Genomic DNA, 24,282 nt, shown 5'->3' with positions numbered 1-24,282 from the left:
GCAGTCAGGATGGGCTTAGATAGAAGAGAGTGAGGAAGAGAAGAGAGAGAGAGAAGCTTAGATAGAAGAAGAGTGAGTGAGGAAATGTAGAGAGAAGCTTGTTAAAGGGCTTGGCATCGTGCTGTTCAGCTTCTGATGGCATGATGACACGCCGTGTCGCACCCGCCTGCCTGCCTGTCTCTCCCCTCATCCCTCGCTTCCCCTCATCTCCTCTGCTCACATTAAAGTGTGTGATGTACAGAGCAGAGCAGAGCAGTGATCTAAGAGCAGGTTTGTCAGTCATGCTGTGCTGAGGAGAAGGATTCTGCGATTTAGAATAGAGAGGGTGAGAGAGAGGGTGAAGAGAGGTGGGGGGCTAGCTGTCACACCTTGAGGTGCCCGGGGCTCACTCCCTTCCAGCCGCTCCTCCTAAGAGGAACCAGGGGATCCATGATCAGAGCACAGTATTTTGTATTTTTTGAAATATTTTTTAGGGATCCTCATTAGCTCTAGCTGACACAGCAGCTACTCTTCCTCAGGTCCACAAAAGACAGGGGAGTGGAGGGATCCCAAGCCCACAAAGGAGGCCTGCTGCCTGGATCGCTGATGAGGCTCAGACACCCCCCTCAACCCTCACCTCATTGTAGTGGAACACAGCCCAGTAAACTCCAGTCTTACAACCACTGACACACCCTGCTCCATGTCCCCAGCAGGTAGCCAAGTGAAGGCTGTTGAGCTGTCCTCCCATCAAATCAAATGTTATTTGTCACATGCGCCAAATACAACAGGGGTAGACCTTACTTACAAGCCCTTAACCAACAATGCAGTTCAAGGAATAGAGTTAAGAAAATATTTACTAAATAAACTAAAGTGAAATTTTTTTATCATAAAGTAACACAAGAATATTACATGACAATAACAAGGCTATGGTTAGAGCGTTGGGCCAGTAACTGAAAGGTTGCTGGATTGAATCCCAGAGCTGACAAGGTAAAAAATCTGTTCTGCCCCTGAGCAAGGCAGTTAACCCACTGTTCCCCGGGCGCCGAAGACTTGGATGTCGATTATGGCAGCCCTCCTCAACTCTCTGATTCAGAGGGGTTGGGTTAAATACGGAAGGCACATTTCAGTTGAATGCATTCAGTTGTACAACTGACTAGGTATCCCCCTTTCCCTTTCCCTATATACAGGGGGTACCAGTACTGAGTCAGTGTGGTAGCCACTGAGCTAGCCTATGGTACAGTAGAGTCAGGGTCCTGATTGAAATGTTGTCAGAGAGAGAGAGAGAGAGAGAGAAGACAGAGATGATTGTTGCGGTTCCCACTGGCCTGTGAGGCTCTCTTTCACGCCAGCAGCCATTGATCCTCTCAACCTCCAGGGTTGCCCCAGTCCTTCCTTTCGGACAAAGCCAGTTACCACAGAGCTCCAAGCCTCCAACTGAATCGATAGCTGGACGAGTTACTGTACACACACACACACACACCAGTCATGCCAGCCAAGCCACATGCCAGTGGGTGATATCCAAGCGTGGGCTGGACACTGAGACATGCTGTTTTAAACACACTGATTACTTATCTTTGTTACACTTACACAGGGGTTGGTTGGGCTCAGGTCATTGACCTGTTTCTTCTTATTGGACGGATCGAACAGAACTTTCTATTTGTGGATGTGATGAAAAAGGATGATTGAGATTCTAGGAATTTGGGGCATGTGCTTGATACACACCATGGTCAAACCACAAAGCCCATTAGAAAAAGCTGTCAAATTCCTTTACTGTAATGTCTGGAATGCAGTGTGTAATCAATCTTGATTTTGTTTGTTGTCGATTTGAAGGTGGGCGAGGAGAGGACGGAGAGAAGGCATGAGCCTGTTGGGTCCAGTAGCTGTGATTTGCGTCTGTTGGACAGCCTGCGTATGCAGGAGGAGGAGGAGGAGCTACATATGCTGGCCAGTCTACGGCGGGAGCAGGAGGAAGAAGAGGAGGGGGGAGGAGCAACAGGTCTCAGTGCCTCTCAGATCCACCAATGTAACGTCAGCATCAGCACCAGCAGTGATGAGACATCCACCTGGACACACATACCTATGGTGAGTCATGTACTCCAAAGATGGTGGATAAATGAAGATGTCTTACTCAGGACGTTTGCCATTGACATAGGGGGTTGGTGTTGCTCATTTCATACACACACACTGTAATTTGCAGAAGCAATAAAGTGGGCCCACATATCTATTATGCCTTCCTTTGTCCTTAAGCCCTTATTTACAGGCAGCTCTCCTGAGTGATAAATCAAGGTACAAATGGGGCTTATTCAAACAAGCTCTCTTTCTCTCTCTCTCCCAGGCTAGCTGCTCACCTTTGTTGTGGAAAACTCGATCCAAAGATCAGGCAGAGACTAATTGTATTATGTAATAGTGAATATTTTCATCAAGAAGCTGCAGGGGAGATCCACCACTGGTTTCACAGGGAAGAACTCAAAGAATAAATGGTTTCATGTCCCTTATATAATGGGAGGTGATAATACAATCATGTTGTTTACCCAACAGTTATTTCAATACATCAACAGTTCCGGAACACAATGGCCTTGTGTCAGGGTGCAGACATACCAGGAGTCTATGAAAAGCATAACACAGAACAATAGCATAACCCTTGAGAAGTTACATCAGCTCACCCCAATTCAACCATAACGGCTTGATGTGCTGTAATCATATTGCTGCTTTTTCGACTGTAACATCAGTGTCACGCTAGGGTATACACTGTTATGTTATACTAGAGAAACGGTGTTTCCGTAGCTAGGGCTGACCGTGAGGACCTGTGGAGAGTAAAATCAACAAACTCTGCGTAATCAAAACAGTCGCTTTATGAAAAGGTGTTGAATTTCACAGTTAGCCAATGTTATGTAATTGCCAGCTGAAAAGTACCAGTGGCCTGGTTTTGGCCCCAAGTTAGAGCGGGTGTCTCACCGAGCCATGGCCCGGTGAGACACGGGTGCCGGCCCACGTAGATGGAAACAGAAAAGTCAGAGCCTTTTGGGTAAAACACTGGGGTAAATCCTGTATGGAAATGTGCCATTATAGAGTCATGAGATAAATACTGAGAACCTTTGCACTCTGTAGTAACATATGTAGCCACAGCGCCCCCATCAGGCAGCTGAGGGAGGTGCACTGAAGCTTTTTTTGTTATTACGCAGATTGGGATTTCACATAATACTGTATGAGATAGTTAGAAAAGATAGCAACATGCTAAATGTGTGTGGCAGGTATCTTTTTATGTTATTAGTCTCTGGTGACTGACAGCCTTTAAATGAAAATGTTAGCGGCCAGCCTGCATGCGAGACTTTCTTCTGGGTGCCGAGATTAGTATCTGAATGATTATAGCATCGCTGGTAGATTATGACGTTCTCTTTTCCTCATCCGTTGTGTTCTGTTGTTCTCAGCCGGCCAAACAGGGCCATCACTACCAGAAGGAAATGAACCCACTCTTACACTCCAATCCAAGGTGAGCATACCTCAAATCTTGTCCCCAAAATAAACAACACATAAACAATGTTTTGTCTTTAAAAAGTGGGCAAGTTGAATTTTTTATTTTTTTTTCACCTTCATTAATCAGGTAGCCTATTTGAGAACAAGTTCTCATTTACAACTGCGACCTGGCCAAGAATAAAGCAAAGCAGTTCGACACATACAACAACACAGAGTTACACATGGAATAAACAAACATACAGTCAACAATACAGTAGAAAAAAGTCAATATACAGTGTGTGCAAATGAGGTAAGATAAGGGAGGTAAGGCAATAAATAGGCCATGGTGGCGAAGTAATTACAATATACCAATTAAACACTGAAGTGATTGATGTGCAGAAGATGTGCAAGTAGAGATACTGGGGTGCAAAGGAGCAAGATTAATAAATAAATACAGTATGGGGATGAGGTAGTTGGATGGGCTATTTACAGATGGGCTATGTACAGGTGCAGTGATCTGTGAGCTGCTTTGCCAGCTGTTGCTTAAAGCTAGTGAGGGAGATATGAGTCTTCAGCTTCAGTGATTTTTGGAGTTTGTTCCAGTCATTGGCAGCAGAGAGCTGGAAGGAAAGGCAGCCAAATGAGGAATTAGCTTTGGGGGTGACTAGTGAGATATACCTGCTGGAGCGTGGGCTATGGGTGGGTGCTGCTATGGTGACCAGTGAGCTGAGATAAGGCGGGGCTTTACCTAGCAGAGACTTGTAGATGACCTGGAGCCAGTGGGTTTGGCGACATGTATGAAGCGAGGGCCAGCCAATGAGAGCGTACAGGTCGCAATGGTGGGTAGTATATGGGGCTTTGGTGACAAAACGGATGGCACTGTGATAGACTGCATCCAATTTGTTGAGTAGAGTGTTGGAGGCTATTTTGTAAATGACATCGCTGAAGTCGAGGATCGGTAGGATGGTCAGTTTTACGAGGGTATGTTTGGCAGCATGAGTGAAGGAGGCTTTGTTGTGAAATAGGAAGCCAATTCTAGATTTAATTTTGGATTCGAGATGCTTAATGTGAGTCTGGAAGGAGAGTTTACAGTCTAACCAGACACCTAGGTATTTGTAGTTGTCCACATATTCTAAGTCAGAACCGTCCAGAGAAGCGATGCTGGACGAGCAGGCAGCGATCGGTTGAAGAGCATGCATTTAGTTTTACTTGCATTTAAGAGAAGTTGGAGGCAACGGAAGGAGAGTTGTATGGCATTGAAGCTCGTCTGGAGGTTAGTTATCACAGTGTCCAAAGAAGGGCCAGAAGTATAGAGAATGGTGTCGTCTGCGTAGAGGTGGATCAGAGAATCACCAGCAGCAAGAGCAACATCATTGATGGATACAGAGAAGAGAGTCGACCCGAGAATTGAACCCTGTGGCACCCCCATAAAGACTGCCAGAGGTCCAGACAACAGGCCCTCCGATTTGACACACTGAACTCAGAGAAGTAGTTGGTGAACCAGGAGAGGCAGTCATTTGAGAAACCAAGGCTGTTTAGTCTGCCGATAAGAATGTGGTGATTGACAGAGTCGAAAGCCTTGGCCAGGTCGATGAATATGGCTGCACAGTAATGTCTCTTATCGATGGCGGTTATGATATCGTTTAGGACCTTGAGCGCAGCTGAGGTGCACCCATGACCAGCTCGGAAACCAGATTGCATAGTGAAGAAGGTACGGTGGGATTCGAAAAGGTCGCTAATCTGTTTGTTAACTTGGCTTTCAAAGACCTTAGAAAGGCAGGGTAGGATAGATATAGGTCTGTAGTAGTTTGGGTCTAGAGTGTCTCCACCTTTGAAGAGGGGGATGACCGCGGCAGCTTTCCAATCTTTGGGGATCTCAGACGATACGAAAGAGAGGTTGAACAGGCTAGTAATAGGGGTTGCAACAATTTCGGCAGATCATTTTAGAAAGAGAGGGTCCAGATTTTGCAGCTCTTTCAGAACATCAGCTATCTGGATTTGGGTGAAGGAGAAATGGGGGAGGCTTGGGCGAGCTGCTGTGGGGGGTGCCGGGCAGTTGACCGGTGTAGGGGTAGCCAGGTGGAAAGCATGGCCAGCCATAGAAAAATGCTTATTGTAATTCTCAGTTATAGTGGATTTATCGGTGGTGACAGTGTTTCCTAGCCTCAGTGCATATGTGGGAGGTGGAACTAAATGGATGGTTAAGGCATATTGAGCAGGGCTAGAGGCTCTACAGTGAAATAAAACAATAATCACTAACCAGGACAGTAATGGACAAGGCATATTGACATTAGGGAGAGGCATTCGTAGCCGAGTGATCATAGGGGTCCAGTCAGTGGTTGGGCTGACTGGAGACACAGCGATTCAGACAGCTAGCAGGCCGGGGCTATCAAGCTAGCAGAAGGGTATTAGAGGGACGTCGCGACGGAGGAAAGTCTGTTTTCGCCTCGTTGTGTGGTTCCGTCGATAGTCCAGTCGTGATGGATTAGTAGGGTTCCGTGTAGCAGAGGGGTCCAATTGGCAAATGGATCTATTCAGCTAACAGTCCAATATGCTCTAGACAGCTAGCGGGCCGCGGCTAGCAGGCTAGCAGATGGGCATTCAGGGGACGTCGCGACGTATGAGCCGGTTGAGTAACCCCCTCGAGCAGATTACGTATTCGGTTGAGTGGAGGAGGTTTCGTCCTTTTTGAATTTCCTAACAATACGGGTCCTCCGCCAACTGTTTAAAGGTAGCCAATATGTTCAGCCTGTAAATGATGTAACCTCCCTTTCCATCAAATCTCTTCCGTAACGTTATCTATGATGGGAAATCAGGGAGGCAGGTAGCCTAGTGGTTAGAGCGTTGGGCCAGTAACAGAAAGGTTGCTGGATTGGATCCCCGAGCTGACATGGTACAAATCTGTCGTTCTGCCCCTGACCAAGGCAGGTAACGCACTGTTCCCCAGTAGGCCGTCATTGTAAATAAGAATTTGTTCTTAACTGACTTGCCTAGTTAAATAAAGAATAAATGAAATAATTCACTGTGACCTGAAGTGAGAATGGATGGAGGGTGCATTCAGTGTATCTGTCCATTCAGAATCAGAATCAGGTACAACCCCAACACCCTTCCTGACAAGTGTATGAAACCGTACACAAAACGTAAATATGAACACATACTAACAGATTCCCACCTGTAGCAGTGCGTCAGTGTCTCATTAGCCAAGGCTGTCCCGGATGATTAGCACAGAGTTAGTTAGTGTTTCCGTTGGCGCAGGGCCCAAACACACAGAGGTCTAATACACCAGTCACCTGGCTGTCATTACTTGGCTGTCATCACCTGGGCTTGGGTCTGGCTCACCTCACCTCATCTTACAGGATGCCATTGCCATTACTCATTAGAGCTCTTCTTGTCATCCTCTCTGCTCGCCTCTCAATTAGATGCAGGGCTGTTGTCACTCATTAGCACACAACCCGCTCTCTCGCTCGCTCTATCTTTATGTTTTCAAATTCTTTGTGGGTCTCTCTCTCCCTTTCTCCCTTTCTGTCTCTCTCTTTCCATCTCTCTCTCTGAGGACACACATGCAGCGCCACCAACATGTTACAAAGGATGACAAAAGTGTTGCATCACCTGTCTCCAGGTTGAATTATGCATTGTTCCTGTTGGCTCAAACATGTCTGATTTATTGATGAAAGGCAGGGAAGGCTTCCTGGTGTATATATCTCTGTCTCCATGATGCATTAAGTGCTCATTTGTGGTGTAAAACCACATGACTGTTGAATGAACCTGGCAACAAAATTGCAGTCATGTAGGCTAGTGTTTTTGAGGTTCAATTTCGGTTGTATTAGACGTCTGTTTCATTTCACACAAGTTCCTAAACTGTCCTTGAGACTGTCTCTGTCTTTCATATGTTCAGACTGAGTGCTTGTGTTTCTGCTTGACTGTGCCCTGAGGCAGATTTGAGTACACTCTTAGAAAAAAAGGTGCTACCTAGAACCTAAAAGGGTCCCCATAGAACCCTTTTTTCTAAGAGTATACTCAAGTATAGGCTTATATTTTTTAAGTATAGGCTTGTTAACCGAACCCTATCCACTAGTGGCCTGTATTTACTACAGCAATACTACAAACACTAGATAGGTGATGACTGAATTTGTGTTACTGTATTCAAGTACAGCTGCAGTGATTCTGAGAGGTGTGTGATGTGGCATGCCAACCAGCTTAAAATTATCTCTCTGTCAGTGGAAATATTGTCTGTTCTTTCTCCTCTCTTTTCTTCTTTCTTTCTTTTGTATTCAGACAGACCCCCGAAAGTGTTTTGTGTTCTGAAAGCCCAAAAGTGAAATCTTCGGTCTTAAGTGTCCTGACTGGCACCACTGTCTGCAAGGCTCCACTGTCAGTTATTTGGAGTGGTAAAGTTTGACAGTTGAAACGCTGCTGCTGCTCCCTGCTGTAGTTTTGTCAGTGCTTTTCTGACACATTTACCATGTTCCTCTGTGTGTGATATCTGTGCCTTCTGCCTCTGGCTGGTAAACAAGCGTTGCATCTCCTAAACACCCTGTCATGGAGATATGGAGAAATTCTCACTGAACACAGAATCTGAGGCATTCTCACTGAACACAGAATCATCTTTTTACAAAGTCTATTTTCAACAGGCATAGAGGTGCCAACATCCGTTTTCTTTCTTCTCCAGCTCCAAGCACAGATGTACTGTAGGAGTATACCAAGCAAACCAGGAACATTGGCAGAACATTAGCTAAGATTACCATGAAGTTCTAGTTCGGGTTTTTTCTAACATCAGGATGACAACATCTCAAAATCTTTCAAATAATGTTTTTGATAACAATTTTTTATTTTATGTTTAAAATTAAATGTTCTCCTAACATAAAAAAAAAATCCCAGCAAATCAACATTTTAAAGAACTCAGAAAGGCTGTTCTGTCAAGATTCTTGCAACATCAAATACATTTTTTGTGCAACCTGATACAAAAAAAATGTACATTTACATTTACGTCATTTAGCAGACGCTCTTATCCAGAGCGACTTACAAATTGGTGCATTCACCTTATGATATCCAGTGGAACAACCACTTTACAATAGTACATCTATATATTTTTTTTTGGGGGGGGGGGGGGGTTAGAAGGATTACTATATCCTATCCCAGGTATTCCTGGGGTGGGGTTTCAGGTGTCTACGGAAGGTGGTGATTGACTCTGCTGTCCTGGCGTTGTGAGGGAGCTCGTTCCACCATTGGGGTGCCAGAGCAGCGAACAGTTTTGACTGGGCTGAGCGGGAACTGTGCTTCCGCAGCGGTAGGGGGGCCAGCAAGCCAGAGGTGGATGAACGCAGTGCCCTTGTTTGGGTGTAGGGCCTGATCAGAGCCTGAAGGTACGAAGGTGCCGTTCCCCTCACAGCTCCGTAGGCAAGCACCATGGTCTTGTAGCAGATGCGAGCTTCAACTGGAAGCCAGTGGAGTGTGCGGAGGAGCGGGGTGACGTGAGAGAACTTGGGAAGGTTGAACACCAGACGAGCTGCGGCGTTCTGGATGAGTTGTAGGGGTTTAATGGCACAGGCAGGGAGCCCCGCCAACAGGGAGTTGTAGTAATCCAGACGGGAGATTACTGTCAGCATAACTGGACAGTTTTTGTTTTGTTCGTTTTTTTTGTTGTTGTGTGTTTTGGGAACCTACCTCTTGTCATATCCCCACAATGTTTTCACAGCCTAAATACATATTTTAGGAACTTTTAAAGAACAGACAAAATGTGTTCTGGGAACGTTCTTGCAACATCAGGCGTATGTTTTATACAAACATTGTATAATCATCAGCACAACTGGACAGTTTTTGTGTTATGAGAACATTTGCCGCAACCTAATGAATGTTCTGGGAACTTCTACAGAACCAATTTTGGTTTGCTGGGTACACTATAGATAATGTTTTTGTTTTTTTACACTAACCGCAAGGTAAAATACTTACTAAAAGGGACCTTCATCTTCTGTCAGGTTAAAAAGGCTAATTTATTTCCTCCCATCCCCAGTTCACTTTTATGCCATGAATATAATGACTTAACAATTCAATCTACAGTCTCTCGTCCAGTCCCACTTAACAATTTCCTCTCCCTGCAGGTAGGTAGCTGCTGTCTGCAGCGTTGAGCTGCGTTGTCCTTGAAAATAGCTTCCATTAAATCTGCCTGTGCTTTGTGCCTCCCAGTGTGGAGTCAGAGGGAAGTGGGAGGATATAAATGGCTCCGGTATGGGGAAGGAAAGATTATTTGGAATATATTTGATTTTTGCTTCGGTCTAGAGAAGAAGTGATAATGTATTTCTAAGGGACACAATGGGGGAGGGTTACTATCTAGTCCTTGAAGTTGAAATTGAAAATCAAGTAGGATCTATATCTGACAGACGTATAGAACTGCTGTATTTATGAGTGTGTAGATAGATGTATTTATAAAAAACTAACTCAGTGGAAGCATGTTGTTTTCCTAGTTTAGAGATTGAAATTCGAGGAGTCCATATTTTACCTAAATGTATTCCGCAGCCACACTGTTAGAATGGAGGAGAGAGCTACACATCTCTGTCAAGTGATGATATCATATCAACTTATAGTGACTGTTCATTTTGAATATCAAAGATCAGAACTGGTGGAAGAGAAGGGGAATCCAAGGCATAGAGGAAAGCAACTATACCTCTCCAATGGAAAATACTTCTTAGCTGTTATCAAGTTCACAAATGTCCTAAAACCTGTGGACAGTTTACTTTCGAATGTGTTCAAACTATCAGTGACTTACTTGACTCATTCCTTTTAGCTCCTAGTTGAACAACTGGCCTCAAGCCATCAGTAAGACAGCGTCTTTTTGAGGTTGTCAACTAGGAATCAACTTCAACCATAAAGGTGCCGTTCTGAAAGTCAGAGTTTAGGAGACAGGAGGCTAAAAGTAGTGGGAAGGAGATAGCCTTTGGTTCTGTTCTGTCTGTTGTATTGACCTCTGATATAAATGGGAGAGAGAGAGCCCTGCTGGTAGCAGTACGGTGGCACACACAACACACACACAAATATACACACACACACGCTGATGCAGTCTGCAGTGCTCCTTCACCCCCATCTCTCGTGTGTAGGAGGAAGAGTATTGCTCCTCTCAGTACGTCTGTCCCCCAGCAGTACAAGGTGTAATTTTGTCTCTCTGACTACCACAAAGACTAGTGACACTCAATTTTAACAATTAAATCCATTTTAATCCCACTTTGAAACATGATCCCACTTTGAAAATAAATTAAACCTTCGAGAAGAAAATAAGTTAAATTCAAAACTTCATAAACCTCCCATGATGTTCTCTGAAGCAACTTTTATCCTGAGGCAAAGAAAGTACAAAAAAATTGAAGACGAGCTTAAAGTGGATACTTATCTGGATGGTGTCTAATGTAGTAATTTACTATACAATGATAATGCCTAGCCTATTTTTCTCCAGTTTCCACCTTATATCACTATATACTTACATTTAATTGTTTAATTTCTGACTCAAACGGCAGTGCTGGAAGGGGAGAATGGAGCACAGGGAAGGCAGTATACGGGCCTCTTGCATATATACAGTATATTTGTTATATGTACAGTGCCTTCAGAAAGTATTCACACCCCTTGCCTTTTTCCACATTTTGTTGTTACAAAATGGGATTAATATGGATTTAATTGTCATTTTTTATCAAGGATCTACACAAAATGTATGGAGAATAAAACACTCATATATCTTGATTAGATATATTAGTATTCTACCCCGAGTCAATACAAGTTAGAATCACCTTTGGCAGCGTTTACAGCTGTGAGTCTTTCTGGGTAAGTCTCTAAGAGCATTGTACACCTGGATTGCAAAATATTTGCCCATCATTCTTTAAACAATTATTCAGGCTCTGTCAAGTTCGTTGTTCATCATTGCTGGACAGCCATTTTCAAGTCTTGCCATAGATTTTCATGCCGATTTAGGTCAAAACTGTAACTAAGCCACTCAGGAACATTCAATGTCGTCTTGGTAAGCAACTACAGTGTACAGTTGAAATCGGAAGTTTACATACACTTAGGTTGGAGACATTAAAACTCTTTTTTCAACCACTCCACAAATTTCTTGTTAACAAACTATAGTTTTGGCAAGTCAGTTAGGACATCTACTTTGTGCATAACACAAGTAATTTTTCCAATAATTGTTTACAGAAAGATTATTTCACTTATAATTCACTGTATCACAATTCCAGTGGGTCAGAAGTTTACATACACTTAGTTGACTGTGCCTTTAAACAGCTTGGAAAATTCCAGAAAATGATGTCATGGCTTTAGAAGCTTCTGATAGGCTAATTGACATCATTTGAGACAATTGGAGGTGTACATGTGGATGTATTTCAAGGCCTACCTTCAAACTCAGTGCCTCTTTGCTTGACATCATGAGAAAATCAAAAGAAATCAACCAATCAGACCTCAGACAAAAATGTGTAAACCTCCACAAGTCTGGTTCATCCTTGGGAGCAATTTCCAAATGCCTGAAGGTACCACGTTCATCTGTACAAACAATAGTACGCAAGTATAAACACCATGGGACCACGCAGCCGTCATACCGCTCAGGAAGGAGATGTGTTCTAGAGATGAACGTACTTTGGTACGAAAAGTGCAAATCAATCCCAGAACATGTCTCCTTGTGAAGATGCTGGAGGAAACAGGTACAAAAGTATCTATATCCACAGTAAAACGAGTCCTATATCGACATAACCTGAAAGGCCGCTCAGCAAGGAAGAAGCCACTGCTCCAAAACCGCCATAATAAAAGCCAGACTACGGTTTGATTGACATATTCATTTGGAGAATTGTCCTCTGGTCTGATGAAACAAAAATATAACTGTTTGGACATAATGACCATCGTTATGTTTAGAAGAAAAAGGGGGAGGCTTGCAAGCCGAAGAACACCATCCCAACCGTGAAGCACATGGGTGCGGCATCATGTTGTGGGGGTGCTTTGCTGCAGGAGGGACTGGTGCACTTCACAAAATAGATGGCATCATGAGGCAGGAAAATGATGTTGATACATTGATGCAACATCTCAAGACATCAGTCAGGAAGTTAAAGCTTGAACGCAAATGGGTCTTCCAAATGGACAATGACCCCAAGCATACTTCCAAAGTTGTGGCAAAATGGCTTAAGGACAACAATGTCACGGTATTGGAGTGGCCATCACAAAACCCTGACCTCAATTTATAGAAAATTTGTAGGCAGAACTGAGAAAGCGTGTGCGAACAAGGTGGCCTACAAACCTGACTCAGTTACACCAGTTCTGTCAGGAGGAATGGGTCAGAATTCACCCAACTTGTTGTGGGAAGCTTGTGGAAGACTACCTGAAACGTTTGACCCAAGTTAAACAATGTAAAGGCAATGCTACCAAATACTAATTGAGTGTATGTAAACTTCTGATCCACTGCGAAATTGAAGTAATTACAATATAGCAATTAAACAGTGGAATGGTAGAATGTATTCTTCCCTCCCAAATATCTTTGATTGGTGTGGGAAACAGGGATGGGAGTTTCCTGATTGATTAAAACTGTCCTCCTTTTTTGATATCCGCTATTCACAAATTGTTAATTGACCTACACTGCAACTAATATTACGATTTTCCTAATTGTCTTTGTTGTCCTGATAGCATCTCTGTAGTGATGACTGTGTTCTGATGCCTATTGCCTCTAGAGAATGGATGGATGTCCTCAGCCCTCCCATTATTCCTCCTAGCCAGAAGAAAGGGAAGGGGTCAGAGGGCACAGGGGACCATTGGAGGGGACCCCCAACCAGAGGTACAGGCTTGGCTCAACACCCCCAACACCAAACTCCTTGTCCTACATACACACACACATGCACACACACACACACACATACACGTAAACCTATAGAATCCATATTGTTTTTTATTTTTCTCAGAAACCTGTGAAATGGCACCATCGTCACATTCTGCTAATGGAAATGTTTCACAGGTGTCAGAAGTTAGGCAGGCTGAAATGTTAAGGCTCTCTTTAAAGAAGACACAGGGTGGAAACGAGGCAGAGCGAGGAGACCCATAAAACTAAGACCAATTAGGGCTATAGATCCCAGGAGGCTTCCACTTTCTGTTCTCCCCGTGACTCCACAGGTCAGAGACAGTCTCGTTACAAGGCTGCGCTTCTAAAGACACGCCTGCCGGGGTTAATTGGCAAAACCTTTCCAATTTACAACATCATTTTAAACCTCTGACACATTGTGTCTCATAATTAGTTTTCATTATCATCCATTGGAGTTTCCAATTAGACACAATGTTTCTCCCAGAGCATTCCATTACCTTTTTAAGTAGTTAACTGCCCGTCAATTTAACAACTAAAATAATGGCGGTTAAAGCAAGGGGTTGGAAATTACATCACCTTTTTATTTAACAGCTTTCAGAATGTGTCTGTGCGGTATTCTGAGGTATGAGGATCCTAAACGTGGCTGTGTTGATTGATGTGAAGAGAGTGTCTGAAATGGCGAAGGAGAAGTTAAGATTCACCTGGGTCCCAAGGTCAGCAGACCCTTACAGCCTCCCAGGAACCATTTAATTCCACTAAATAGTTCTGTTCACAGGGTAGTAGGGGTACAGATTCATGGCTTACACTGCTCGGGTCTGGTGTTGGCAGTCTCTTCAGTCGTGCACTTACAGTTCATACAGGGTCTTGTTCAGTTCTCACCAAAAGGAATATTTCCTAAGAGGAAATCAGAATGCTTGTTCAGTCCAAAGGAGGCTGGTGGGAGGAGCTATAGGAGGATGGGCTCATTGTAATGTTCTGGAATGGAATAAATGGAACAGAGTCAAACGCGGTTTCCATATTTTAGATGTGTTTGATATAGGGTTGCAACAAGAGGGTATATTATTGGAGACTTTCTATGTTTACCAGTAAACTACCAGAATTTTGGTATATTTCAAGGATTTTATGTAATCTCTCAAAAGACATCTAGTGGCCCTTTTGGGTACTTCAAATTATCACAGGTGTCTGTAATAATCTCTGGCCCTCTGGCCTTATCACGGGTAAAATATATTAAATAAGATGATTTTAAAATAAAAAATAGAATGGCAAAGCTGTAAAACATTATCTTAAATATAAACCATCAACTTAGTGAACACCATTGGTGTTTAATATGAGAGCTTCAGCATGAAATATCCTTTATATTTTTTTGACACATTTGATTTATTTTACTATGTTAATATGTATTTGATGTCAATATTTTAGCGTCAAACTGGTGGCAGTTGTGAACACAGTCAATAGTTAGAAGAGTTGCAGAGTTAATTGAAAATAACACCATTGTTGATTAGATGCCTTTTTCATTAATTGGGCTATTTCTCTTGAACGATATGGTCTATCCACTAGAAACTCATGGACAATATGGACACAGATATAATAAATTAATAGTATATATGAATTTTTTTTAAAGTTATTCAGGTTTAAAGTACCAAAGTTAGAATAGATTTTCTGTTAATTACAAAACTTTGGTAAATTCCAGGTAGCTTTACAACCCTAGTTTGATACCGTTGCATTTATTCCATTTCAGCCATTACAATGAGCCCGTTCTCCTATAGCTCCTCCCACCAGCCTCCTCTGGTTCAGTTGTACTCTTCTATTTATATATGGGGGGTAATTTATAACGCAGCGAGATAAATGACAGAGTGGCGCAGCGGTCTAACACACTGCATCTCGGTGCTAGAGGTGTCACTGCAGACCCTGGTTCAATCCCGGGCTGTATCACAACCGGCCGTAATTGGGAGTCCCATAGGGCGGTGCACAATTGGCCCAGTGTCGTCCTGGTTAGGGGAGGCCGGGGTAGGCCATCATTGTAAATAAGAATTTATTTTTAATTGACTTGCCTAGTTAAATAAAGGTTAAATTTAAAAAATGTAAACGCCACCTTTGCAATCTCATCAAAAGGTTTGGCACTTCTGAGAAGAAGAAAAAATGACAAATTGTAATAGTAGGGAGCCATAACGGTGTATGTGCTTGTTATGGTATGTCATGACTGCATGTTCCTCCTGTTTGTGTTTCAGGGGCTGACGGATCAGTGAATGGAGGAAATGAGGATGAGGAGGAGTACCTGAATCTTCTCTATGATCCCTCTCTTAACTGCTACTTTGATCCCCAGTCTGGGAAATACTATGAGCTGGTCTAATTCATCAAGCTTTTTGATGAGCAAAATGCAGGAAAAGAACAGAACAGGCATGTTCACTGCTGGAAAAAATAGATTTTTACTTAATTACGCTTTTCTGAACTATTAATGAGCCTTAGAAAATATTTATACCATTCTGTTATCCTCGGTTGTATTTAATATGGAATGGTGAGGATGCTCTTGTAATTAATTGTTTATACAGTGACTTTTTTAAGTGGTCTGTACTGTATAGTGTGTATGCAGTAGTGTGTGTGTCCTCTACACATATTTGTGATTAAACGTGTTTGCTTTATCCTTGGCTCAAATGTTTTTGTCCTTTGTTCAATTTAAGTGGTTAGACTTAGTGGTTAGACTCCCAGTTAGGTTTAAGTGGTTAGACTCCCAGTCCGCTAGGTGCAGACTGGGAGAAGAATTTGGCCCTGGCATTGTATCCACACCAGCCCACGACACTGTGTGCGCCACCAACTCGCCATATCTGTCTCAGCATCTTCTCTGCTGTCACTCTGTGCTTCTTCTTGTTCTCTGTTTGTCTGTCTGTCTTGCCTGTCTGCTTAAGCCTTATACGTTATAAAAGCCAAGCCAATGAATTAGGCTATATTGCAGAGAAGTGCCTGTCAAATGAGTTCCCCTGAATCAACAGTAAGTGTTAATTACTATTACAGGGCATCAGACTAACAGTTGGTGGCACCGGCCCATGATTTAGTCTGACCCAAATCATGAGCAATCATCTTATAAAGTAATTCATAGTGAGATATTAATATTAAGAAGTATAATAAATATACTACTGAGGTAGGCCTATTCAAGAAATAAGTTGATTAATCTAATATGTCCAAGAAAAACATATTTTGGGGTGTGTCAATTTCAACTAGCCCATCTAACAATAAAATTAAAATTATCCAGCCAATCTGGCATTTGCCAGAAGTGCCAGATGGCCAATCCGCCCCTGGACTTTGCCTACACAAGGCTTAGAAGACAAATCAGGACTGCACTTAAATAGATGATCTTCATTTTTCCCCACACTCACTCTATTACTCTGGCCAATATATTTCTGTTGATTTCACTGCTTCTGAAATGTGTGTGGCTCAGTTGGTAGAGCATGGTGTTAGCAACGCCAGGGTTGTGGGTTCGATTCCCACGGGGGACCAGTACGGAAAAAAATGTATGAAATGTATGCATTCACTACTGTAAGTCGCTCTGGATAAGAGCGTCTACTAAAATGTAAATGTAATTATACAAATTTTTCAGACAATTTTTCCCCCAAATATTCCTACAATATATGCAGCTGTTTCATGGAATTACTACTTTTCCCCATTCAAGAAACATGCAAAACTCAATCACGCAATATAGCCTACCTTTACAATCTTGTCCTCTCGAACTTCCCTAAATAAGGCATTCCACCTCCTCCAATCAGAAAAGCCTTTCGTTTCACGTAAACAGGTGAAAAACCCAACCAGGAAGTAAACAATAATGGCGATGACTTCAAGAAAAATAGTTTCTAATGTTTTAAAACTATTTCTTCTTTTCTTTATTCAACAAACACTTTGTGAGAGACCCACCACTAGTTTTTCTTTAACCCAGAAGTTATCGGAGGACAGGAATGGGATCCATATGAGAAGTGTCACCCCCACCAAGTCGTCAACTCAACAGGTGAAGTAGCTATAGCGTATCCGTTGTCTGTCAATGTAATCGTTGTTGACAGTTGTACATATGCGCACACCAATGGCATTCGGTTAAATGGCAATCACATTTGTGACATTTCATTTCTCAAATTAAATTCCATATCTTTGTCGTTCAATAGGCAAGACTGCACCCGGGGGTCATTGCAGCTGTGATATTCGTTACATTTGCTGCAGTTCTTGCTGCAGTTTTTATCATCAGAAAATACTGCTTTCCCCGCAGGTATTTGTGATATTGATATGGATCATCAATAGAGCTGTGTTGGCCTTTCTATTTTAGATCATTATAGATCTTAATGTCATGAAAGACAACATCAAACATGTTGCCTGCCTGGAGGTCCAGTATTCTGGATGTTGGCTGCGTGTCAATATGAATGGAGCCTTTTAAGGATTTATGATTGCTTTCACGAGGTTGTCCATTATGCTAATTTTATGTTATTTCATCACTGAGTAAACTTGCCTATCAGGTGTAGTGCCCAGGGTACTATCATAATGAGCTGCTTAAGTCATAGTCTCAATAATAAATCATGTAAATGTTAAACAGTGTTTTCTTTTCAGCGAGGCCACATACAGGTACTCAGTGCTGAGGCGGATGGAGGCTGAGGGGCCAGGAGGGACTGAGGAGGAGGAGGACGGGCCCTACACACTGGGGGAGGACTCTGATGAGGTTGGTGGACCTGGTCCTGTGTCTCTGTCATCCTCCACGTCACTATAGTGGTGTAGGGTGAAGTTGCCCCAGGACGCTGATCTTGGGTCAGTTTTGCATTTTCCCTACCAATGGTTAAGGTTAGGATTGGGGGAAGAGAAGCTGATCCTAGATTTGCATCTTGGGGAAGCATTACCCCTGAGCCACTATAGTCTACTCCAGAACAGCTGTCTTAATCAGGGGGTGGAGAAAATTACATTTTAGAGACTTGAAACGTTTTGGCAACACCTAAGTTATACCATAGGCTATACGAGTACTTGGCTGCTAAACATTTCATAGGCCTAGCCTACTATATATTTTTTTCAGGGCTTGTGGGTGTTTTTGCTGTGATAAGAGATCTAGTTGTGTCTTAATTCTCTTTTCTCCCCTCCAACAGGATATGTTGGAGTGAATCATCACTCGGATGACACTGCTCTGCGCTCAGGTTAGCTGAGGTCGACTGTGAAGTGTGTGTGTGTGTGTGCGTGCGTGCATTCGCTAAGCTGTTAACCTCTTCTTCTCCTTGCACCCCTTCCAGTCTACATGCTCCCGAAATCTAGTTACAACAGTGCTATTATCCACTGATGCTCGTTTTAATTCAGGGAATTGTTGTCATGACATGCATACCTTATTCTACACATCTGGACTGTTAATAATATTTTTAATTGTATAACCGATACCAATGGCAAGCAGAACAAAATAATCATTCTTCACAAGTATAGAAGCTGTGTCTGCACTGTATACCGCAATCAAATCTTTCTATTTGTTACTGACCTCTTCAAGCACTGTTTCAGTTGTTGAGTATTGTTGTGTCATCTTTAAGTATTATTCACACATTTAATGTAAAGTATGTTATACTATGTTAACTTAACACAGCTGCCCAGGTTTTGTCTTTAAGACACAAGCTGTTGTGCTTACGTCCTTTAATTATTGTTCTTTTTTGTCATTTAGCAGACGCTCTTATCCAGAGCGACTTACAGTAGTGAGTGCATACATTTTTCGTTTTTTTATTTTCTTCTTTATATTATATAAACATGTTGTATAAATGTATTTCCCCCTGAGCAAAAATGAATATGTCAATCAATCAATCAATCAATCAAATGTATTTATAAAGCCCTTCTTACATCAGCCGATGTCACAAAGTGCTGTACAGAAACCCAGCCTAAAACCCCAAACAGCAAGCAATGCAGGTGTAGAAGCACGTGTTTGCCGTTCTGTGTTCAGTGTTTGCAGTTCTGTTTTGTGTTTGCCGTTCTGCACTTTGACATTAAATAATGTACAGTACCGCTACTGTGAGCTTCTTCAGTGCTTGTAAATAAAGAGACGCTCTGCTCATCTGGCATGAGGGACACGTCATTATCAACCACACCCCCACACCTGTGTATGCTAATCACATCAACCAACAATCCAAAGGGTAATGAAAGGGTAATGAATCATGAATCATGGAAGAGAGCGATTCCAGTAACAATAACGCCATCAGGCCAGTGCATGCCCTCTTGTCCATTGGCCCATTCCCAGTCACACTGCTGTGTTCTACGTCAGGCGTTTGATTTCAACACTAGAGGACAGGAAAGGTATGGCAAAAGTAAATAGAACTGCTAAAGCTGCCTTTCTCAGGTGAAAGGTCTCATTGTGTTGTATTGTTTGATCAAAAGCCAATATCCGTTGCCGTGTCCTCCTCGGTGTGGCCGTCTTGTTTATATGGTGGGTGTGGACATATTACCATGTCCTGGTTTCACAATGTACCTTACAGGAGTGTTGGCATTTACTCTATACTATAGGCTACAGGATAATCACTATTGGTTCTCTATTGAGGTTGAACACTGCTGTAGATTTTACAGGATGACGGTGGAAGTGGGGACTGTTGCTTGAGCTATACAGCATGACAGAGGAGAGAACGCCAGGCTGTCAGGAAATACTTCAGGAATCTCTTCTTTCAGTGTAAAGAACTGCCAAAATACCAAGGAATTGTCTTCTAATTGGCTGTTGAGATGAGACCAAGAGGTGAGAGCTCTGTTTTTGCGTGGTATGGGAATATTTTGAATAAGTTAAATGTGATTGAGTGTGGAATTTGCATTATCTCACGTGTATGTGTTGTTGTGGTTGCTAGGCATTGTGTATGCTGTTACTTTCCTCATCGTTATCCTCGTTATATGGGGAATCTTTACCAACCCACCCTACATCCATCAGAGAGCCAGGGTTCTACAACAACATATCTTTGGTAAGATCACTCTTTCTCCATATCTATTTCTGTGTATCTCTTTTGCCCTCTACTTAATCGTTTTTCCCCCTCCGTATAATAGCACAGTGTTGTGTTTCTCTTATTTCAGGAGCTCAAAGAGCAACTGTAGTCACTGCTGGTAAGTGTTTCAAGCATTTCCATTTCAGCTATTTCCCCATCTATCTTAATAGTATCAATCAATCTTCATAGCTGAACATGCCGAATATTCAATACATGCTGAATACAGTAGAATTTGACCCTTTCTCCCAAGTAAAATATTCTGCGGGAATAATTTGTTAGGAAGTAAATAGTTGAACTTCAAAGTGATACAGACAGTTCAGAAGTGTCTCTTATGATGTCTGAAGTTTTCTCTTTGTCCCTGATACATGTATCAGAACCCTCAGTCGCCTATCAGTCAGTAATCTTTAGCCATTCACAGCCTCCACCCTCACTTCTTGAAAGTAACCCAGTACTCTGTTTCATCAGATCTAGGAGAGAGACGTAGGAGGGGGGTCCTACATATGAATTAGGTCTCTCATAATATGATTTTTTTTTTTACTTTGCATTCATTTAAACTTTGTATCATGTGTAACACTTTGAATCACATCAGAAGAGGTTTCCGTCTACACACAGTACCAGTCAAAAGTTTGGACACACCTACTCATTCAAGAGTTTTTCTTTATTTTTACTATTTCCTACATTGTAGATATATTTTGACTACCTCTTGAATCTGGTTGAAAGAATGCCAAGAGTGTGCAAAGCTGTCATCAAGGCAAAGGGTGGCTACTTTGAAGAATCTGAAATATGTTTTGATTTGTTTAACACTTTTTTTGGTTACTACTTGATTCCAAATGTGTTATTTCATAGTTTTGATGTCTTCACTATTATTATACAATGTAGAAAATAGTAAAAATAAAGAAAAACCCTGGAACAAGGATGTGTGTCCAAACTTTTGACTGGTACTGTAGGTTGCTTGACTGGTTGCATATGAGACTTATCATAAGGATGTTGTGTTACAGCTTGGTGAGTATGTTGTTTTCTCTTTTGGTTTATAAATATATCATTTCAACACATATCTATCTGTGCCTGTATTTGTCAGCCGAGCCCGAAACCTCGCATCCAAAATGCAGCCTTTCCAAAAACTGTCCCATCGACCATTTTGCATTTAAAATCACGAGTGGAGCAGCGACTGTTGTGGGCCCAAAGATCTGCTTTGATGGTAACATGTACGTATGTTCTTAACCAATTTACATTCATATTGTTAACAGAAATGGACATATAAGCTCGTGAGCAAGACAGAAATATTTGAATGCAGCCCATCCCTACTTTAAACGTGTCCCGAATTTAAACGTGGTTTTCACCAAACTTTTCCATGGCACTTCAGCTACTGCACATGTGATTGCTACTCCAGCTCTTGTGTTTACAGTCTTGTGACATGTGACTCGTCTCCATAGTGTTATGAGTGGTGTGATGAACAACGTGGGACCAGGCCTGAACCTAGTGCTGGTGAATGGTGAGCTCAGCTTCTCCTAACCTCACCACACATAAGTTGTGATGCACATAGACACACTGCTATGGAGTGAATGATTGGATTGTGCGAAATGGGATCAGGCATGCCTGACTCTTTATGAAATGTGCATTTCTTGTTTTCTTAGGTGAAAATGGGAAGATCGAAAAATTTGACTACTTTAACATGTACTCTGGAGGTAAGGGCAGTTATAAGGATGCAAAATCCAAAAAGGCAATCACACGTCTGAGCTATCGTTGTTGCAGGTACATGGTAACAATTGAGTAAGATACTTGCAAGAGCAGCGTGGGGGTATCACTGCTCTTTATTAAGTTTTATGTATCGGCCTCAAGGCCTTCGTCAGAGCTTTTTATTAGGATGCAAAAGCGACATGCATTCTATATTCTGATGGAAATGTAAAGATAGAAATATTCTTTTCTTTTTTCATCTAAACTACAGTTTTTTTTTCGTTTTTTTTCTTCTACTTTCTCCAAAAAGAAACAAAGGCCATCTTGGACTTCTTAAAGACGATTAAACCCGGAATGATTGTTCTGGTGGCATCTTTTGATGATGCAGCGACAAAGTAGGTTTAAATTAGTGGTGGGCAGTGGGCACAAATATCAATCATTTGATATGATATCGATATATCGTTTGATGTTAATATATGAGCAAGGCATATTGTGATTTTGGTTTATCCTTCCTGTTAACCTACACTATAATGTAAAAAAAAAAAAAAAAGCATAAATGGCTGTTCCTGTATGCACAAAACCCTCTCACAGACCTTCTCACAGGCTGCCTACTTAGTATTCGTAGCATGGCTGCTGAGTCATCACTCGGTAGACGGGCCTCCCATTGTATTCAGACTGGGTGGGTAGGTTAGGCTCCCAGAACATTCACACCTGGTCCAATGAGCAAACCGCAAACAGATGTCTGGACTTCCCAGAGCAGAGACAGTTGTAATGTTGTTTTTTTTGCAAACCGCTATATCGTATCAAGAAAAAAAATGCAACTGATATAGATTTTCCATATCGGTGCCCATTTCTAGTTTAAATAAATTAAAACATTCAGAAATCAATATTCATTTTACATCCTGTTTTCAAATTAGAACAGTCACACGTCCACTCTGACCGTCAATCTCTCCTCAGGATGACTGATGAAATCAGGAACATATTTGCGGGACTGGGAAGCAGCAGTATCAAGGATGTGAAATTCAGAGACAGCTGGGTCTTTGCTGGAGGCGCTGGGACAGAACAGAAAAGCCCCTTTGAGAAGGTGAGAGAGCATTTGTAGCATCGACACTGTCTACTGCAAATATCAAGATCAATCGATATAAAGTCCCTATTCTGTCCAGCAACACTTTTGCAATACTACTACACAATAGTACTGTCTATACTGTAATAGTATAGACAGTACATACTATATGTATAGTATATACTATAGTACTATAATCTCTCTCTACTTTTGTAATAAAGCAGATAGTATATAGTGTGACAGGTTCTTTGATGAAACTACAGTGTGATGATTTCCTATCTTCTATTGTTCAGCTGGCTGCCAATAATCAGAAGACCAATATTTACGGAAGCTGGCCAGAGATGGTGGAAATAGCCGGCTGCTTCCCCAGGAAGATCTGACTAGACATCCCATACAGAGATCTCTGAGTATACTGATCTGGAATCATGTCCATCCTGTCCATGTTTTGTTATTCATTATTATGTCAAAGGCTAAACAGATCCTGAAATGGCACTCATACTATATGAGATGTTTTATAAAAACAGGCCTTGATAGACGTCCTATGAAAAATGGATCCGGACTGGCTTGATGATTGACAGATCAAACAAACCGCTGTCAGGATCACTCAACAGTAAGGAACAACTTCTCTGTTAAGACTGGGCATTCATTGTGTTTTTTTCATGTCAGATTATTATGGTTACAGATTTTTTTGCAAAATAGAGGAATTTCAAAGTATGTAAAACAATAAAACCAATGTGTTTTTAAGAAATTTGAGAGATGTATTTGTGGAATGAGAGTTGTTTCAAATTAAATAATGAAGCTTGGGCTCCCTCTATGGGATTTTTATTGAACTACAGTTCATGAATTGTACTGTACGTTTAGTATTGTCATAATCCTGGGCCTAACTTGAAATGCGCTGTCTTTAGTGTAGCATCGTACTTTTCCCTGGAGAAATGACTTACCTCATTCACTTTTGTGTGTTTAGCGTGCTAGCACAACTATTTTGGGAGGGAGGCACCTCTCATTGGTTGACTAAATAGATGGCATGCTGCCTTCCATCTCTACCTAATCCCTGTTGTTGGTATTTTCCAGGACTCCCTAGCCTGGTTCCAGATCTGTTTGTGCTATAATGTGAATTCCTTGTCACTCCTTATCATGCCACACATGAGCATGTTTGGCGTGACAATGAAACAGACTGGCACCCAGGCTAAGGACACCTTGGATAGCAGTGGCAATTGCTAGTGACTGGATTACCTAGGTTAAATAGATACATGAATGGTGTAGTGGCCAGCTAGACCATCCCTGGCTGCATAGAGCACCAATACGCCCCCCATTACCGTATGCAAACCGGCTGCTCCGTCAACCTCAAT

At 42.1% G+C, this 24,282-nt stretch overlaps 2 protein-coding genes across 4 annotated transcripts in view; both read left to right on the top strand.

The window, feature by feature from the left end:
• The window catches only part of cfap20dc (CFAP20 domain containing), a 55,104-nt gene extending 39,212 nt beyond the window's left edge, over nt 1-15,892 (top strand). For all 3 annotated transcript variants that reach the window (XM_029775883.1, XM_029775885.1, XM_029775884.1), the window contains 4 exons: nt 1,810-2,061; nt 3,408-3,469; nt 13,122-13,225; nt 15,475-15,892. In XM_029775883.1, coding sequence (XP_029631743.1) covers nt 1,810-2,061; nt 3,408-3,469; nt 13,122-13,225; nt 15,475-15,596 — 540 coding nt within the window. In that variant the 3' untranslated portion in view covers nt 15,597-15,892. The remainder of the gene's footprint in view (nt 1-1,809; nt 2,062-3,407; nt 3,470-13,121; nt 13,226-15,474) is intronic.
• A 1,134-nt stretch (nt 15,893-17,026) lies between these two features.
• Nucleotides 17,027-23,681, top strand: LOC115208104 (protein FAM3C). The gene is made up of 12 exons (XM_029775886.1): nt 17,027-17,240; nt 17,392-17,492; nt 17,828-17,936; nt 18,352-19,958; nt 20,065-20,175; nt 20,285-20,314; nt 21,275-21,401; nt 21,630-21,688; nt 21,831-21,881; nt 22,181-22,265; nt 22,828-22,954; nt 23,227-23,681. Exons 4-12 carry the CDS (start codon nt 19,946-19,948, stop codon nt 23,311-23,313), a joined length of 690 nt encoding a protein of 229 aa, XP_029631746.1. The 5' UTR covers nt 17,027-17,240; nt 17,392-17,492; nt 17,828-17,936; nt 18,352-19,945; the 3' UTR covers nt 23,314-23,681.
• Nucleotides 23,682-24,282: the final 601 nt, after the last annotated feature.

This window comes from Salmo trutta, chromosome 14, assembly GCF_901001165.1.
Source record: "Salmo trutta chromosome 14, fSalTru1.1, whole genome shotgun sequence".
NCBI lineage: Eukaryota > Metazoa > Chordata > Actinopteri > Salmoniformes > Salmonidae > Salmo > Salmo trutta.
The sequence above is the reverse complement of the archived record's forward strand: the minus strand, read 5'-3'. Positions and strand labels throughout refer to the sequence as shown.

Coding starts and splice junctions, on each gene's coding strand:
- LOC115208104 (XM_029775886.1), top strand. Junction 20,315..21,274: donor AGCAACTGTAGTCACTGCTG/GTAAGTGTTTCA, acceptor TGTATTTGTCAG/CCGAGCCCGAAACCTCGCAT. Junction 22,266..22,827: donor TTTGATGATGCAGCGACAAA/GTAGGTTTAAAT, acceptor ATCTCTCCTCAG/GATGACTGATGAAATCAGGA.